General features: G+C 37.6%; 1 protein-coding gene across 1 annotated transcript; it reads left to right on the top strand.

Annotated features, from left to right (window-relative positions):
* Window positions 1-12,457: 12,457 nt before the first annotated feature.
* Window positions 12,458-17,502, top strand: GCK72_014665 (uncharacterized protein; the record flags this gene model as incomplete). Its single annotated transcript, XM_053730392.1, has 15 exons — window positions 12,458-12,502; window positions 12,550-12,684; window positions 12,791-13,017; window positions 13,066-13,147; window positions 13,256-13,849; window positions 13,897-14,562; window positions 14,655-14,730; window positions 15,223-15,359; window positions 15,411-15,485; window positions 15,536-15,858; window positions 15,906-16,350; window positions 16,625-16,767; window positions 16,820-16,971; window positions 17,036-17,206; window positions 17,294-17,502. The coding sequence occupies 15 exons, from the start codon at window positions 12,458-12,460 to the stop codon at window positions 17,500-17,502; spliced, it is 3,480 nt and encodes a 1,159-aa protein (XP_053585164.1).
* Between the last annotated feature and the right edge of the window lie 7 nt (window positions 17,503-17,509).

The raw sequence follows: 17,509 nt of genomic DNA on the forward strand, positions 1-17,509 counted from the left end.
TTTTGGTGCAGAAAATAGAATCTCCAATAGTTACTGAACACTTTTGGAATACTTTTTGAAATGAAACATATTTGATGAGATGTGACAAAGTGGTTGGGTCGTCTGAACCGAGTAGAAGTAGAAGGGACGCCCGTTTAATCCTCTACATAGTCTGGTGATGAATGCGACCGAAAAACGGATCCCAATGGAAGAAACTTTTTTTCGGAAAAAACCGAATAGGAAGGTAGCAAATAAAAAATGCAAATGTGTCTATTCATTTGAGCGTAGAGAGAGCAAGACGCCTCACTCAAAGTGCACGAGAAGGAGAGGGTTTGTGTGTCAAATGACGAGAAAAATAAACGAAAATATAAATAAAAAAGGAAGAAAAATTTGAGAGAAAAGGACCCACCTCATTTTGATTCGCTTGCAATAGACGGTTCTTGACTCCAAATACACGAAGCGACAAGGCTAGAGATCGGAATTTCATTCTTCGTTTTCCTGGGGTTGTGGCCGATTTATTTCATCTGAAAATTTGAAAATTTACGGTGTGGAATATAGTTGTAGTTGGTGGAGATATAGAGAGAAGCGGTGGAGTTGAAAAAAGAAAAAGAAAGTAGTAGAATAGATACATCAAAAGCACAGGGCGTTAACAAGAAATTGTTTAATTAAAGATCGAGATTTTCAGAAGATCTCGGAGCTTTGTTCGGAATAATTCATTCTTTATTGAAAGAAATTGACCGTAATTTAACTTGACCAGCACTACCTGGAGAAGAAAAAAGGCTCCGCGACATTTCTCAACTGCGACATTCCGCAACCGCGACATTTCGCAACTCACGTATGTTTCGCAACTACGACACTTCGCAACTGCGACATTTCGCCACTAGGCATTTCGCAACTGCGACGTTTCGCAACTACGACATTTCGCAACCACGACGTTTCGCAACTACACCGCATTTGCATATTTGGGTTAGTTGAAAGTGTTGAATGGACCGAAGGGTCTGCTCAGATCTGGGAACATATTTGAAAACAATTAAATAGAAGAAAAAGTTGTCAGAATCGTTTTCTGACAAAACGAGGTTAAACTATTGCTAGTTCAATGGTTGCGAAATGTTGTAGTTGCGAAATGTCGCAGTTGCGAAACGTCGTAGTTGCGGAATGTCGCAGTTGCGAAATGAACAGTTGCGAAGTGTCGCAGTTGCAAAACCTACGTGAGTTGCGAAATGTCGCAGTTGCGGAATGTCGCAGTTGCGAATTGTCGCGGAGCCAGAAAAAAGCTTAATGTCAACGAATTCCAGTTTTATCGGCTCTCACAAATGTCATTACATTTGCAAGGCATAGTCTCGTGCTGCTCAAAATCAGCAGACTGTAATTTCCCTATGTGAATTTTTAAAGCATAAAGTAAAGTAGTATTCACAGCTTCTTCTCGGAGACATGCGTAGAAAATTTTATTGATATTCCGATTTTCTTGTCAAAAACGAAAGTTAATTGAACGAAAAAACACAAATGACACTACCTACTATAGTTTTCGAAATTGAAGACAGTACTGTCAGTCAACTAGAATTCTAAAGAAAAGACTGGAAGAGAGAATGTAAAATAACAAAACTGTCACAATTCTATAAATATTTATTTAGGCCCGAATTGGCACCAGTTCGTATTTAAACACTGCCAATTTTCGGAATACAACCAATTCTAGAAATGAAACGTAAACAATATTTTGTGACGGTTTTGATGAGATCCTAAGATATAAATTTTCTGGAAAAGAAAACGACGAAACAACTGAATAATTCACGATACGATGGTTCAATCTAAAAATGGAAGGGAACCGGAAAAGAGCAAAAAAAGTGGAAAGAGCATCGATAAGAGTGGAATAAATGAGAATATACTTTGTGCAAATCGTGGGAATTCGAGAAGAGAGTTATGACGTGTCTGGCGGGAATTCGAATGCGTCAAAGTGTGTGAAATTCAAAACTTTTACTCTTAAGAGGTGGTCTGAACCCAACTTTAACCTTTAGGTAAAAGTGAACTCTGGAATTAAAAAAAAGGGTAAAATGAAACAAAAAAGAGTACGGAAAGGAAAAAAGAAAAATACACTGAAGCTGTGAATTTTGGGTTGAATGAATGAGGAAAGGCCGATCAGATAGCAAATACGTAATTAGAAAGAAAAAAGGAAGAGGTACGTTTGGAAGGGAGAGACTCTTCTTCTTTTTGAAAGACGAAAACGGAGCAGTTGGAGCACGAATTTTTGAGGAGAGCGAAATTGCGAGGCAATAAGACGAAATTGGCCAAATTATTGGTCTCGTACACTGCTCTGTTTGTGCTTTTTTTTGTCTTTTCGGGTATTATTGTATTGAGAAAATGAGGATTTTAATGAAGGGAAAAAATGAAAAACGAAAGTAGGTCTGTCACTAAAATAACAAGAATATGAAGAAGGAGTAACAAGAAAAAGAAGAAGATGAAGCCCTTTTTTGACAGATTTATCACCTTGCCAACCAAATGGATTTGTATTCTGATTTCTAACTTGTTTAGAGTCTTTTCATACTAATTCACCCTATTCAAAACATACTTTTTTCTCAGAATCCGAGTTTTTTTCATGAATCAATAGAGTTCATTTTGATAGAATACTGGAATAAATAAGAATAATCATGTGATGGAAAAATAAGTTGCAGCAGAATCTTTGAGAAAGTAGGATACAAGATATAAAAAAGAGCTTAGGATCAAGCAAAAGTATGATCCAACAAAAAGAGGATAAGAGAGAGAGAGAGAGGGTTGGTTGTTGGTCATGTATATTTATTGTGTTTGAATAAATAGATATCTACTTTATTCCAAAATTTTCCTATTTTCAGATTAGGTAGAGCTGATCACAAGTATTCGAAGAGGTCTAGGAAGTGCAGTTTAGGTTTTTGCTGCTTCTTAAGTAGAAAGTTCTGAAAATAAGTATTGAGACAGACACCGTGTAGATTCGAATCCAGGCTCTACAAAACTAATTGTAAGAAGACTTCCGTCAAGTTTTGAGATATTTTGCAGTTAAAGTTGTTAATAATTTGTGGATATTCGAGCTTTGAGAAGATTATAGCGTTGTCGTCAAAAAACAACTTTCACAATTATTATATGGTTCAGAAACTAGGATTTGCAGCTTGGAAAGAAAACAAGAAAAAAGAAAACATCAATTGCCACTTTTCAAAATTTGAAATATGTTCTTCATAATATTCATAATTATTATAATCTAGAACTTCATTTAGAACTGATTCAACTCACTTCCAGAAATGCTTTGATCTGAATAACTCAATGATCTGATCAGAGGAAACTCAATTATTAGTCTAGAATATTCAGTTAACTCGGGGATAAACATGACTGAATAAGTAGAAAAATTGAATGCACAAACTGACTATTTTGCAGAAAAATCACGAGTGAATGGGAAAAAAAGTAAGAAAAGCAGAAAAACACAGAGAGACGACAAACTTTGTGAAAAAGTTTCAACCTAACGAAGAAAAAGAAGAAAAAACGTAGAAATAGGGAGGAGTTGATAGGGGAGAAGAGTGCGAGGCTCCCGGCCCGAAAACGAGCCAAGAGGGCGGGTGAAATAATTAAATTCTGTTCGGTGTGGTGCATTTTTGGCGCGTGCAAATGCACCGCTTTCAGTAAGATCTGGTGGACCGGATGATGGTCTTTGAAGTAACAAAGAAGTCGTTGAAATAAAAAAGATTTTTGAATAGAAGAGAATAGGAAAACGGACCCATTATTTTTGAATCGAAACACATGTGTGAAAAGGTCGAATCAGAAACATACATTCAGAGTGGAAGTCGAGTGAAAAAACAAAAGTTGGGGGAGAGGAATGGACTCTCGAACGAAGAAAAAGTTGGGGTTTTTTGAGAAGAAAAGGCAAAGAAAACACGGACAGGTGTCAGCGGAAACGATGACGAATAATCACTCCCTTGGGGTCCTTTCATCTTTTTTCTCAATTTTTGGACTTTTTGAGAACTTTCTCAATGGGTGATAGTCCTAATTCTAAAATATTGAAATAATAATTTAAAAATTCCAGAGTTGGTAGTCCACATGATATGGATCCAATTGAACTGGAAGGGTCCAATGATCATTTGATGATAAGTTTCCCGTGGGAGTGGTCGGAATCAATCGAGTTTTCGGTGGTTGATGAGGGATCACACTCACTATTTGAGTTGATGGTTTTCAAACTGTTACTGTATTACATTATTACTAATTTAGATAAGTTTTCTGAACGAGTAAACTATTCAAACCGATGTTTATGTTAAAGTTTTATATAGATATATTTTTATTTCAGAGCTAAAACTACGATAGCATGAAAAAATTATACAAATCTGAAATTCTTGAAGTTCACTGACTTCAAAATGAGAAAGTGTAGAAAACCTCACATAAATCGATGCAAAACTATGAATAAAGTGATAATTTCTCTTCTTTTTTCTCCAAATTAATCCCTTCGAGGTGTCAAAAGGAGATCGAAAAAGAACTTCCTCTTTTGTTGTGTTCAAGTCTAGAAGTTCAAAACTTTGTTCTGTGCTCCGTTGAGGTTTTCTGTTGTTGACAAGTTGGAAAAAAGAGAGGGAATAATTTTATGCTAGACTAAGAAACATGGTGAAGAATATATGTTTTCAGTATGGTAACAATAGGAAAAACATAAACATCAAAAGCAAAAAAAATCGTCTGAAATGATACCTAGTCTGAGAAAAATGACAGAAAAATGATTGAAGAGCTGTCAATAATTGTTAGTGAGTTTACACTTTAGCGGCCTGTTGGTCAGAAGATTTTTGACAGATTCAGGCGACAGAAGCGTGGCGTGGTTTTTGGAGAATCAGAAACAATAGATTACGAATCGAAACTATTTTCGGTGCAAATCACTTTAATACCGAGTCAATAATAGAGAATGTACTCGAAAATGCCACCATCGAAGAGTGAAATTGGACACCGATTGGGAGAGACGAATGATGAGATTCAAGGAGTTTTCCTTCTTGGATACTTTCAGAAAAATCCAGATAAAATATAGGATCTCAGGTAAGCTCGCACTCACGTCAATGCAGGATTTGCAGAGATTACAATCAGAAATGACTTGAAGAAAAAAGAAGATGTGCCCTCCGAAAATTGGAGGAAAAGTAGAATGAGAAGGAATACTAGGAGCAGCAAGTGCAGAATCCTCATCGCATTCTTTCAGTGAATAATTGATGATGATGATGGACAAAAGGGAGGAGCTATAAAAGAAAATGGACGAACAAAAAAAGCGGAAGAGCCACCAGAAAAAAGGTGGATGATAATTGTTGGCGGAGTAAAAAAAGGGGAAGACGAAGAGTTTGACGGAAGGAAGGAAAAGGTGACGAGTCAACGGGAAGAGAGAAAATAATCCGGAAGGCGCGAGAATAATACAGAGAATAATAATAATAAATGGGAGAAAAGACGGGCGGCGCGACGCCTCCTTTACCCCCGCCAAGTGCTTGTGTTGCCGTTGAAAGCATTGCCCAAACGTAGAGCACACTCCCGTACTCATTGTTTCGCCTCAGGCTGTTTTGTTCCTTTTCCTAAAACCAAAAACTAATGATAATAAGAGAAAGAGTGAAATAAAAAGATGGTAAGAAGTAGACTTTCGAAATCTGAGAAAACAAGGAACTACGGTAGTTTTCAGTGCTCACACTTGTTGCAAATCTGTGAAGGTGTATATCTATAATTGGAAGAGCTCAGTTGAGAGAGACGAAGTCTCATCATATGGATTAGAGAGTAGGTTTATAGAAGAGACACAGAGCGAATTGGCTCTGATACTTTTGCGGCACCCCGTCTTCCGATATATGTGCGAATATGTAATCGAGAAGAAGTGTTTCGGGATGCGATCTTGTTTATGTCTCATAAAGTTTCCGACATTTTTGTTTGTCTAGCTTGGTTTGAGATGCTCTTCCTTCTATCTTTTTGTCAATTCAGTTTTTATTTTCTCAATGATTTTGAATGAGTTTATGTTGGTGGTGGAAGAGTAAAGAACAACAAAAAAGGATTCTAGCAGCGAGTGGTTTCGATCCACCGACCTCTGGGTTATGGGCCCAGCACGCTTCCACTGCGCCACGCTGCTGCGAGAGAAACATTTCGGGATTGCATCGAAAAAAAAAGTTGAATAGGAAAAAGAAGAAGAAGAAGAATTGAAATGAGAGATAGTTCAGAGATATTTAGGGTCGAGTTGATCGAAAAGCGGATGACCGGCAGTCAACAGGGGCAGTTGGTTGGATCGAAAAACAAACTGAATCATAATTTCAACCCATTTTTTTCATCAACAGAAGACAAAATTGGTTTTTGAAGAGGCGCTCGAGCTGGAAGGAAGAAAACAGAGAAAGAGCAAAAGAGCTCTCGTCTTGGTTTTATTAGAAAACGGGAGAAAACCAGAGAAACGGAATTCGAAAATTTAGAAATTCCCAAGATTTTTATGTAGTCAAACCATGTTTTTACCAAGACAAAGAATACAAAATGTGACGAGAAATCACAAATTCCTGATTCTAAATCTAAATTTGAATTGAATCCCAAAAATCTGTGAGCCGATTTCAGAAAATTGAATTATCGGGTCGAGTTAGTGCTGATTTGAACACGTTTTTTGATGGCGGGGGTGTCTCATGTTCTGGCTTCATTTAATTCGATTACAGTAGAATATATACACATTTTTTCGAATTAGAAACCGAAGGCGTCCGGGAAGAAATCACAAAAGAAAAAAGGGACGATGACGGTGTAAAACGGTGCGGAAAGGCCGCGCGGAAGAGCAACGGAAGAGTGACACCTGCTCACCTGAAAGAGGAAAAAGACAGCTGTCAGGAGGAGGAAAAGAACACCTTGATAAGAAAAGAAATTATTGATTTCTCGACTGTTTCTTCATTGTGCAACATGAGTTTCGTGATGACTCTGAACTGTGAGTCACATATCGGAAAACGATGGTAAATTGTGGGAACTCTAAAAGTGAGGATTTTGTAGAAAGCGAACAAACAGGCTGAAAATATAAAAATAAGACCTGAAAATAAAAAAAATAAAAAAAGTTTCTTTGAATTAGACAACATGTATAGTTGGTTGAGTTTGAATATATGACTCTATGAGTTGTCTGGAAACTTTACAGAAAATAATCTACGTTACCACGCTGTCTGCAAACTGAAGATCTATCCAATTATTCAAACATTTTCAGAATAACTTCTATCAAACGAGGAATATCGATATATTTACGAATGAAACTGCTTTGTTTCAGTTCCTTGACAGTTTTTCCTCCCAAATAACAAACTCAAACTCTATAATATCTCGTACTCCGTTTGTACTTCACTCTTCCGGTTTAAAATATTATTTTTTCGTACCAATTTCCGAGTTCCTTCTCATTAAAACTCCCCATTCTCGTTTCCTCTCTGATTTTTCCTCCTTTCTTGTTGAAACAAAAAGAGAAAATGGATCGTTGTCGTAATTGCCTCCCTCTCCTTCTCTTCTCGATTCTTGAATATTTCAGCGATTTCCTGATTGGTAAATTGATGGGCACGTGGATTCAGAAGCCTCTCTTTTCTTCTTCTTCTCAATCCTACTATTACGACACTTCTTCTTCTTCTTCTTCTTCTTCTTCTTCTTCTTCTTTTGCTTTCTTCCAGTTTCTTACTGTAGAAATGCACTTTGATGCGTTTACCTTGAAACAGATCTATTTGTAATCTCTCAATTATTCATTTGGTTTTTTCATCGTGTGCACACACCTGTGCTCCCTAGGCGCCCCCACTTACTCACTTATTCATTTTCGACACCCCAGATGCCGTTTTTGATTTGTTTCCTTCTTCTTCTTCTCATTCCCTTCAACACATTTTTCCACACTCTTGTGTCGAGTTTTGACGAACGTGTATGGGAAAATCCGAGCCAGATTTTCGCCGCCCGCACAAATCCGCTTTGACTTTGAATTTCAGTCAGGTGTGGACTACTCACCTTGCTGTGTGTGTTGTCTTTTTCCGTTTGTACGATTTCTCTTTTTATCAAAAATCTGGTTATAAGAATTGCATGAATATCTTGATTTAAAGTTTCGTAGAATTTTGATCGTTCTTTTGTGAGCATAGGGCATAATTCAGCGGCAAAACAGATGAATTTTCTGCAAAAACTGAAAATCAGTTTTGTCGGATTGATTTTACAACAGTGATCTACAGAAAACGCCCTGAAAAAAAAGTCTCATTTATACTGTGTCTTCTCATTCCTCATACAATTTGTTTCCATTCCAGCAGAGCGCAGTTGGAAAATTTATATTCATACCGTAACCCTAGTTTCTAATAAAAAGAATTTCGTCTAAGCCTAAGCATATTTATCCTTTTGTAGCCTTTTATCAGAATTTCATTTTCCAGAGTTCCCATGGTTTTATATGCACTTTTCTGAATAAAAGTACACTTTATTTCTTTTTGTATCAGTGTTTCTCCGTGTCATCTTCTTTATATATATATACATTCTTCCATCCGAAATACATTCTCTCTTCTGACTACAGTAGTCTGGCACTTGACTCCGCCCTCTCTCTGCTCTGTCTCTCATTCATTTCCTTCTCCTTTTTTGCCAAAAAACTATCATAAATTTCTCTAGAAAATAGTAAAAAACCAAACTAAAATCCAGGTGTCCATAATTTATAATTCAGAAAAAAGGGAATTCAAGTGCTTTTTCTCTTCTCCATTCACTTATGTTTCTATAGAGATATGACGGGATCTTGTTCTTCTTTTCTCGTCGACACCTGTGCTCACTTCGATCCAAACACGTTTTTGTGCTCTTGGAGCACAAGAAATATTTGCAGTTTTCAAGTCAAAAAACAAGTCAAAAAGAAGCTTAATCTTTCAATAAATCTTATGATCTAGAATTCATATCATCATTCCATTTTTTATTAATCTGGGGACGAGGAGAACAAAAAGAAACTGTTGATTGTTTTTTGAGCTCTTCCTTTAAAATAATTTATTAATTTTAACAAAAAGACATCCATTTCCGTTTCCTGATTGAGAAAAAAGAAGAAGTGCGAATATATCTTCTGAAACAATTTATTGGTTCCGGATGAATTCAGAGCACTTTCCATAATGAAATTCTCTTTTTGAGATTCGAATCTTTTGGATTGAAGATTTCAAATATGAATTGTTTTCATTTATAGATATAAAAGTGCTATAGACTCTGCTACATGGCTGAAAACGATGCTGTGTCTTCACTATCATCGAGAGCTCTTACCGATTATAATAAATTTGGGGTCTAATCTTAAATTCTATGGATCTGCATCAAAGTACTATTCCGTTCCATGTATCGTTTTGTTCCAACCAGAAAAACTGGTGTAGAGGGAAAATAATTTCCTGACTATTCTAATTTCAAGAAACTTCTAAACCTAGATTGTATTCTATCATTTTCCTGTGACAGTTTCCTCATCAACTTTCTAAATCAATGCTATTCCAAACTCCCAGTGTAAACCTTGTTTGTTATCTGAAATTCATATCAACATCTGTCAACATCTGAAATCAAGAGTCACGAGCCATTTCCCCATGTATTGCACCGGAAACAGTTGCTCATCATCGCCTTCTTCGCCCACTTCATCTAACAGATTCTCATATTTGGTTGTTATTTTTTCTAATTTCCGTTGAGTTTTCTCATACTCCGTCTTCTTATAAGCCAAGAAAAGCAATCACATTCACTCTTTTTTCACACTGTCTAGATGCCACGTCGACAAAAAGATGCTGAACGTGAGGCACTTCAAATGGATTATCACTTTGAACATCATCGACAGAATTCGTATACTTATAGGTGAGTTATGATTGCAAAGATAAAAGAACATATGAGTCTGTAATTGATGAATTTCAGTATCTACGCTGGACTACTGTGCACAATTCCATTCTTGATTCTCATTGCTTTATTCTTTTATTTTTTCTGGTTTGGAAGACGATGACTTTTATCAGTTTCAGATGTCTTTTTTGACGAATTACGAAGTGAAAAACGGGTCGAACTGAAGTGAAATCAATTTTAAAATGTTTATATTTTGATTCTCATAATTTATATTCCACTCTTCTCATTGAATTTGTTTATCTTTTGATGTGTTTCCCATTCCTTTCCCTCTCCGATAATAATATAAATACTAACAATAACTTTTGTGACACATTTCCTCGATTCCCAAACTGTTTGATTAATTGTCGAACGGTTTCGAATAAATACTTGCCACATCATCATCATCTACTACCTCAACTACGCAATTTATCGAATGTTCAAAGTAGGTCAATTCGCGAATGATCGCCTCCCAGAAGAAGAAAAAGGAGGGGTGGAAGAAGAAAAAGAAAAAGAAGAAGAAACTTTCTTCGATTGATGACCGTGTTTTTGAGGTGAACGAAAAGGACAAATGAAGACAATTTATAGTCATGTTCTTCTTCGTTTTTATCCCTCATTTCGTTTTTGTTTCACAGAAAAAAAACTGGTTGGCAGTTGTTTCTTCACTCCGCAGATTTATGGCTCTGCAAAAAACTTTTTAAACTTTGGCAGATTTTAATTTTTAATGAATTTCCAAAGTATATTAATTTCACACGCAGTTTTTTATTTCCAACCAAATATTCGAGATTGAGACTGCAAGCAAATCATTTTCAGCGGTTACGGTAGAAGGAAAAGTACGCAGAGTACGCGACGTGTTGAGATGGTTATGCACCAGAAATTATTTACGCACTTTAAAATGTAAATGATTTCTTTACTTTTTTAGAATGTTTTCAACCAATAACATAAACAGTTAAAAGAAAAAAAAGATGTTTAATTTTTTCTGATATAAATAGCTAAATTTAGCAAATAGCTCTGTTGGACCAGTAGTAGGACAGTAAGCTTTATTCGACTATTGACTATTTCAACAATATTCTAAAAGTTAGAAGCACTTGTGTTAATTGTAAGAATCCTCTGTATTTTTGCACTAAAAATGAACGATTCCGAGAAGACACTCTTGAGAGCTTCAGTTTTTCTTCGGATTTGGCGCCAATGCCTATTCATGTATCTGTCTTGTTCCTCTCACCAAAACTCGGAAAACGAAGCAGCTAACATAAAAAAAAGCGAATTTCGAGTTGTTGAAAAGGAGAAAAATCAAGGATCAAGAATGTGCGAGTTGCGGTATGGAGCGGCGCGGCGCGGCGGAGGTCTGTGGCGGCCACATATAAATACAGGAAAAGAAAGATATAAAGGGAAGGAAGACAACGAAATCGGTAAGAGAGAGATCAAAAGGAGGGAGTGGGGGCGACAGCCAAAACGACCTGTCTATGGACAATTTCATGAAAAGAGAGAGAAGTACTGTAGCTAGAGAGACGCAGGCATAAAAGGTAAGAGGCATTTCGAGTGCGCAGAGAGACACGAGGCATTCAGAGGACAGGTGAGACAGAGACACAAGAGGGAGTCACCTTTCGTTCCTCGCTATGGACATTCGCTTGAATCGCCGCACACTCCTTATTCCTCTCCGTCTCCGCATCGGGCTTCCTCTTTTCCGCGTCTACAAATTTCAATCATTACCATGGCGAACTTTTATCTATCCCTTCCTTTTTCCGCTTTCACGTGTTCTGTTATGGGTTATTCCTATGCGGCTTATCTAGTGTTAGAGACCAATTGTTTGCTCTTTAGACAGTCACTCCGACTCTTTTGCCTACGCGAAACGTGAAGTTTTTAGTTGTGTGTGGTCCCCTGTATTTAAAAAGTAGTCTACCAATCAGTAAAAATAAGAAGACTATGTTTCCTGGTCAGTCTTCTTCGAATTTAACTAAGGAACTTCTCAAAATCACTTACCAATTCTGTAAATACTTATAACCTTTCCGTTTGCTCGTTTACCTTTTCTCTTGTTTTTGGTCCTCTCTTTTCGATACTGTACAGAAACGTTGATAAAAAGGAAAAGAATCTAGAATCGTTCTGTTTCACATGCTCTCCCATTTTCCCATTTCTCTTTTTGCATTTTATTATTTCAGTTTCTCCGTCTTTGCCTTTTCTCGCCTCCACCTGTACATTTGTGTCCAGAAGGAATGTAAGATTGTTCTGCAACGAGTGAATCATCGCTGACTCGTTCAGTATTTCCTTAAAAGTATTGAAGTTCACTTTGATCATATCAACTAGGTATTACTTTTTCCTAGTTTTCAGTTCACCTTTTTTCATCGTTTCGGAATTCATTCCCTCTGTTAAATGTGGTGTCGACAGATAAATAGATGTACATACAAATGTAATCGATTCGATGTTATCGCTCCCGCCACTCCCTTTCCATCATCATCGTTTGAAAACAATATTGATACACTTTTCACTCTTTTAAGGTCTCTCGTTTTTCATAATTTTTTCTTGAAGCGTCCCCTCACTATCTTCCTTTTGAATCTGTAGAAATTTCTTCCCGTCTGACCCCCAAACTACTTATTTACCTATCGGTTTTAATCGCAAGTCTTTCCTCTTCGAACTCTTTTTTCTGTGTCTACCTTCCCCATTTCACAATTTTCAGATGTGCTAAAAGCTCAATCATTAAATATAAATGCCCGCCCAAGAAGTTCAAATAAGTATTGCCGAAGTCATTGAGGTATTTTTTATAAACTCAATAACATTCTTCATTGAATGTTATTCCAGGTTCGAGGTTATGGTCTCAATGCACCGGAATTATTGTCAGTGGCTGTATCAGCATCAGATCGACTTCCGCCATGTCCGAAGGGGACAGTTTTCGATACAGAAAATGTGTTTCTAAATAGTAAAGGACAGATAGATGTGAGTATTCTGTATCAATATTCTCGAGGCTATAAATATAGTTTAAAATGCAAAATTTTCAATTTCTAATCTCTGAATTCTGAATTCTTTAAAATCTGCGTTTCAGATCAAAACAGTTCCAACTTCTCGAGTCGATCGATCATTTGTACCTCCAGAATGGGCAAAAGGAGAAGAAGATCCAATGGCAGCTGCTGTTTATTGCTTAGGAGCTGTTCTACGAGCAGCCGGAGCTGAAGAAGCTGCTGATGTTGATCTATTTTCACTTGTCAACATTCTAACCGTTGCAATGACTGGAACGAGACCGACTGCGCATAGAATGGGTCAAATGGCGAGGTTTGTGATGAACTGTTGTACTTTTGTCAATTCAAGAATTGACTTCAGAAATCAGTTACGTGGCAGAGATCCAGCATCCATGCTTATGTGTGTCTATGAAGAATTGATGGGAGATGAAGAAACAAATCAGGTAACATTTTTATCGAAAATATTTTAACGAAAAAACCTTTGAAACGTCAACAGAAATTTTAAAACGCAAAAATCATCACTTCCAGCAATCATTGAAATTATTTAACAGATCGATGTCGGTGACCTTGATGATTTGGATGATGATTTCCTTTCAACAAATGGAATGGAACGACACGATTCTGAGATGACGGGTCAAGTTGTTTTTAGTGGAAATAACAACATGAAAAGAGCTGTTGAATATTTCGAAGATGATAATCGAGATGATGCATTAACATCAACGTCATCTGGAAACAGTACTCAGAAAGAGTCTTCGCCGTTTGCTGATTTCGATGAGAATCCACCAGTTCCGTCTCGAGTAAATCAAGTGAATGAATCCAGAAGAGAAGACACTTCTTCGCCTGTTCAATTCCTTGATTCTTCTCTCGGAGGAATCGGATCCCCGATATCACAAAGTACGAGATTTGATGAGACATTCATCGAAGAATATTCGATTGACTTGGATACTTCTGGAAAGAATACTTCACAACCAGGACCTAAATCTCCGTTTGATGACAACTTCACGGATACTTCAGCTTCTACTGTTCCAACTGTTAAAGTGAAAGAGGAAACTCGACCGCATCCGAATCCATTCGACGAAGAGGAGGAAGAACACTCACAGTTTGGAGGAGGAACTCTTTCCGGAAGAGATCCTTTCGATGAAGATGTGAGTTTCTGGGTGTTTTTCGTGACATAAATTTGATGTTTTTTCAGTCTGGAAATTCGAATCGCGAAAAAGTTGATGTCCGAGAGAAGAAATTCCACAAAAAAGAGCAGCTGGTTCATAGATTGTCATCATCATCTGAAGAAATTGTCGAAGCATCGATTCATGAAGATGAACCGATTGTGATGGCTCAAATTCCAGAAGAAGAAAAACCGAAACCAAAGCCAATTCCTGCTTTCGATAATGCATATGATGCAGATTTCGATAATTCTCCACCTCTTCATCACTATTCGGCAGTTCCAATGGAGACTGGTTTATCGCCATTAGAAGAAGCTCAAAGAGCACTACGAGCGAATAGAGCAAGGCATAAACCATCAAATGTTTCATTGGCAGAGGATGCTAAATTGGCAGCCAGACAGCGATATTCGAATGCGTCCGATTATAATGAGACTAAGAAAATGAAAAAAGATGGAGAGGAAGAACAAGAGGAAATTGATGAGACCGATGAAGTTCCACTTCCAGTTCCTGCTCCGATCATTCCAGTTTTAAGGCGAGAGCAATCTGAAGAAGAACCGAAATCAGTTCGACCACCACGATATCGAAAATCAAGAGAAATCGAAGAGCCAGTTGTTGTAGAGAAACCATCAAGATTTGAAGAAGTTGAAGAAGCAGAAGAAAAAGAAGATATTGATGCTCTTTTTGAGAAATATAGAAAGGTTTGTGATGATTTGAAAATGTGCCGGAAGCGGTGGAAGCATTTCAATAAATCTAGTTTCCATTTATTTAAAAAATGCAATTTTCATTTTAGACTTCCGGAACGATCGATACAAAAGGTCCCACTCCGATTCTCACTGCTGATGAATACAAGGAGCCACAGAAACAAGGTAATGCTGAGATAATAGCGAGAACAATTCAATCGAAAAACAAAACGAGCGTCTCTTCATTTCACCCACTTGAATAAAAAACCGCTGTTGCAACGAGCGAAACGCTTTTATTTTCTTGTCACTTTTCATTTTCACCCGATCTCTACGCCCATGATTCAAATGCATAAATATCGGTGTGTCGTCAATTGATTACGCCACCGAAAAGCTATCGGTCAGGGCGTGTGGGTGTTGGCCATTTCGAATGCATTGCGACTTTTAGCGGATGAGAAATTTGAAACCGGCCTCGGTTTGTTGCAGAATCTGCCGGAATAGTAGAAGAAGGAGAAGAAGAAGCACAGAGCTATTTTAATTCGATTTTGAGCACGCAGTCCGACACCCTCAAACTTGCTCCTTTTTTCCATCTCACGTCCCTTTCCTTCTAACGCCTTCTTTTCTATTTGCGCAGTGTTTCTGAAAGTTTCCTGACAATTACTTTTCTATTTATTCTTCCAGTGCCTGCTCCTGTCGTCGTCGCCCAAGAATCGCCGATTCTGAAAAGAAGAAACTCGTTAGTTCCGTCACGTATCAGTGGAAGACAGTCAACGAGAAGAAGTGTAACGAGTGTTAGAAGTATGCGAGGAAAACGAAAGGTTTGTTTTTTCTTCTTATTTTTTTTCTTTTAAAAATTTCAATTGTTATAGACTCGTGCGATTCCTGAATTCTTCGATTTGACACGTCATCAGAACATTCGACTTCGTGCTCCAAGACCGAAGAAGGTAATAATTGTGTGCTTCCTATGTGTAAAGTAGTATTAAACAATTTTCAGAAGCTCTTGAGCCTTCATAGAGTCGAGGACACTGAAGTGGTTGTAGAGCTCTTGAACGGGCAAAAAGTAGAAGTGATGTGCCGTTCTGACGTCATTTCTCGCGACATATTCTCACTGATTGTTCAGAATATGAACATCAATGAGCACGTTTTCTTCGGTCTTTCATTCCTTCGGGATGGTGAACATTATTTCATCGAAGATCATCAGAGACTTGAAAAGTTCGCACCGTCCGGATGGAAGAGTGTTGCCAGAGTCGGTGTCAAAGTACCCTATGTACTACATCTTCGTTTCAAATTTTATCCACAAATTCTTGATTTCATCAAGTAAGTTAATGGGAGTATCTTTGAATCATAATTAAATTCTTTTTGAGAACTGATGTGACGATGAATGAACTGTATCTACAATGTAGAAGAGATATACTCGAAGAACGAATTCAACCAAAACGAGATGCTGCATTCGAGCTGGCTGCTCTTGCTCTCCAGGCCGAATTTGGAAATCGTCCCCCGCCAGTGATCACAGATTATTTCGATATTCAACACTATCTTCCAAAGAAGTATAGTTCCTTTGAAGATCAAACAAGACTCAAGAACATTCTGGCTGAGTTGCACGGTCATTATGCGGGAACAAGAATATCAGAAGCAAAGCATAAATACATTCAAATCTGTCAAAGACATCCTGATTTCGGAGCACACATTCATCGCGTATTTCGAACGAAACCAACTTCACTACATGGCTCTTCTCCATTTGATCCAGATACTGGATCTTCTTTATGGATTGGAATCATGCCACGTGGAATTTCGATTTATGAACAGCAGGTTTGTGTCTTTTTTATTCTCTTCACTTTTCTCAATTCACTTTTATGTTTTTTAATGATTTATTCACTGGTGGTCTTCTTTTCACACGGGTTTACAGAATCATCATATTCCAAATAAATATATGAGCATTGCGAGACAGGTAACAGAACGAGATTTCCCTTTTGTTGGCGAGGAACCTTTGTTGTGAATGTTATTTTCAAACAAAAATCTAAATTGCTTTTCATTATTTTCCTAATTTCAACTCTAATTTCCCAGTAAAACCAGTATTTTGCAGGGAGGAGCCCGTGAGGTGATCGCAGAGCACATATGGCCACAAACGCAAACTCTTCAATTTGACAAAAAACGATTTGTGATTGTGGCAGTTGGAACACACGATCAACAAATTGAGAGTACATTCTACACAGACCATCATTCAAAGTAATCATTTATCTAGTTTTTTCCGACTATTTTTCCAATATTTATTATTCAGATCCTCCTATTTTGTGCGATTTGCTGCTTCTCAACATCGATGGATGATGAAAATGCGTCAATGGAAAAGCACTCTTCGTCATGAAAACACAATTTCTTCTATGCCTGATGTTATTGTGGAAGGACAAGCTATTCCACCAGCACCTATTCGTCGTGAGTTATTCATATTATTCGTTGTGATAGTTCAATGTTGTAATACTGTCGTTTTTGTGTACAGAATCGTTACAAGAGTCTCCGCCATCAACTCCACTGCTCGACTCTGCTGATAAACTCTTCACCAAATTATCATCAAATCCAGAGAAACCTGCCAGTCGTCCAATTGAAATGCCACCTCCAGCTCCATCGAAGCTTGCTCAGTATGATACTGTAGATGAAGGAATCGTTTGCGGTTCGTGTTCTTGTTACAACAAAACGTTTCATATTTATAAGAATAGAAATCACCATAATATTCTACTAACTAACTTTTTCCCCTTAGATTCACAAGCTGAAAACTTCGAGCGTGTTAGTCCGAGCACTAACGGAAACGTCACTCCGCGTGCCATGCAATTCGATGTTCTTCTAACAAAAGACCCAGCCAATGGACTTGGCCTCACTCTTGTCGACGGAAATCTGAATGGCGTTCCAGGAGTTTATGTGAAACTTGTGGCTGATAATGGTGCTGGAATGAAAGCAGTGAGTTTTTAATGATTTG

This window comes from Caenorhabditis remanei, chromosome IV, assembly GCF_010183535.1.
Source record: "Caenorhabditis remanei strain PX506 chromosome IV, whole genome shotgun sequence".
In the NCBI taxonomy this organism is placed as follows: Eukaryota; Metazoa; Nematoda; class Chromadorea; order Rhabditida; family Rhabditidae; genus Caenorhabditis; species Caenorhabditis remanei.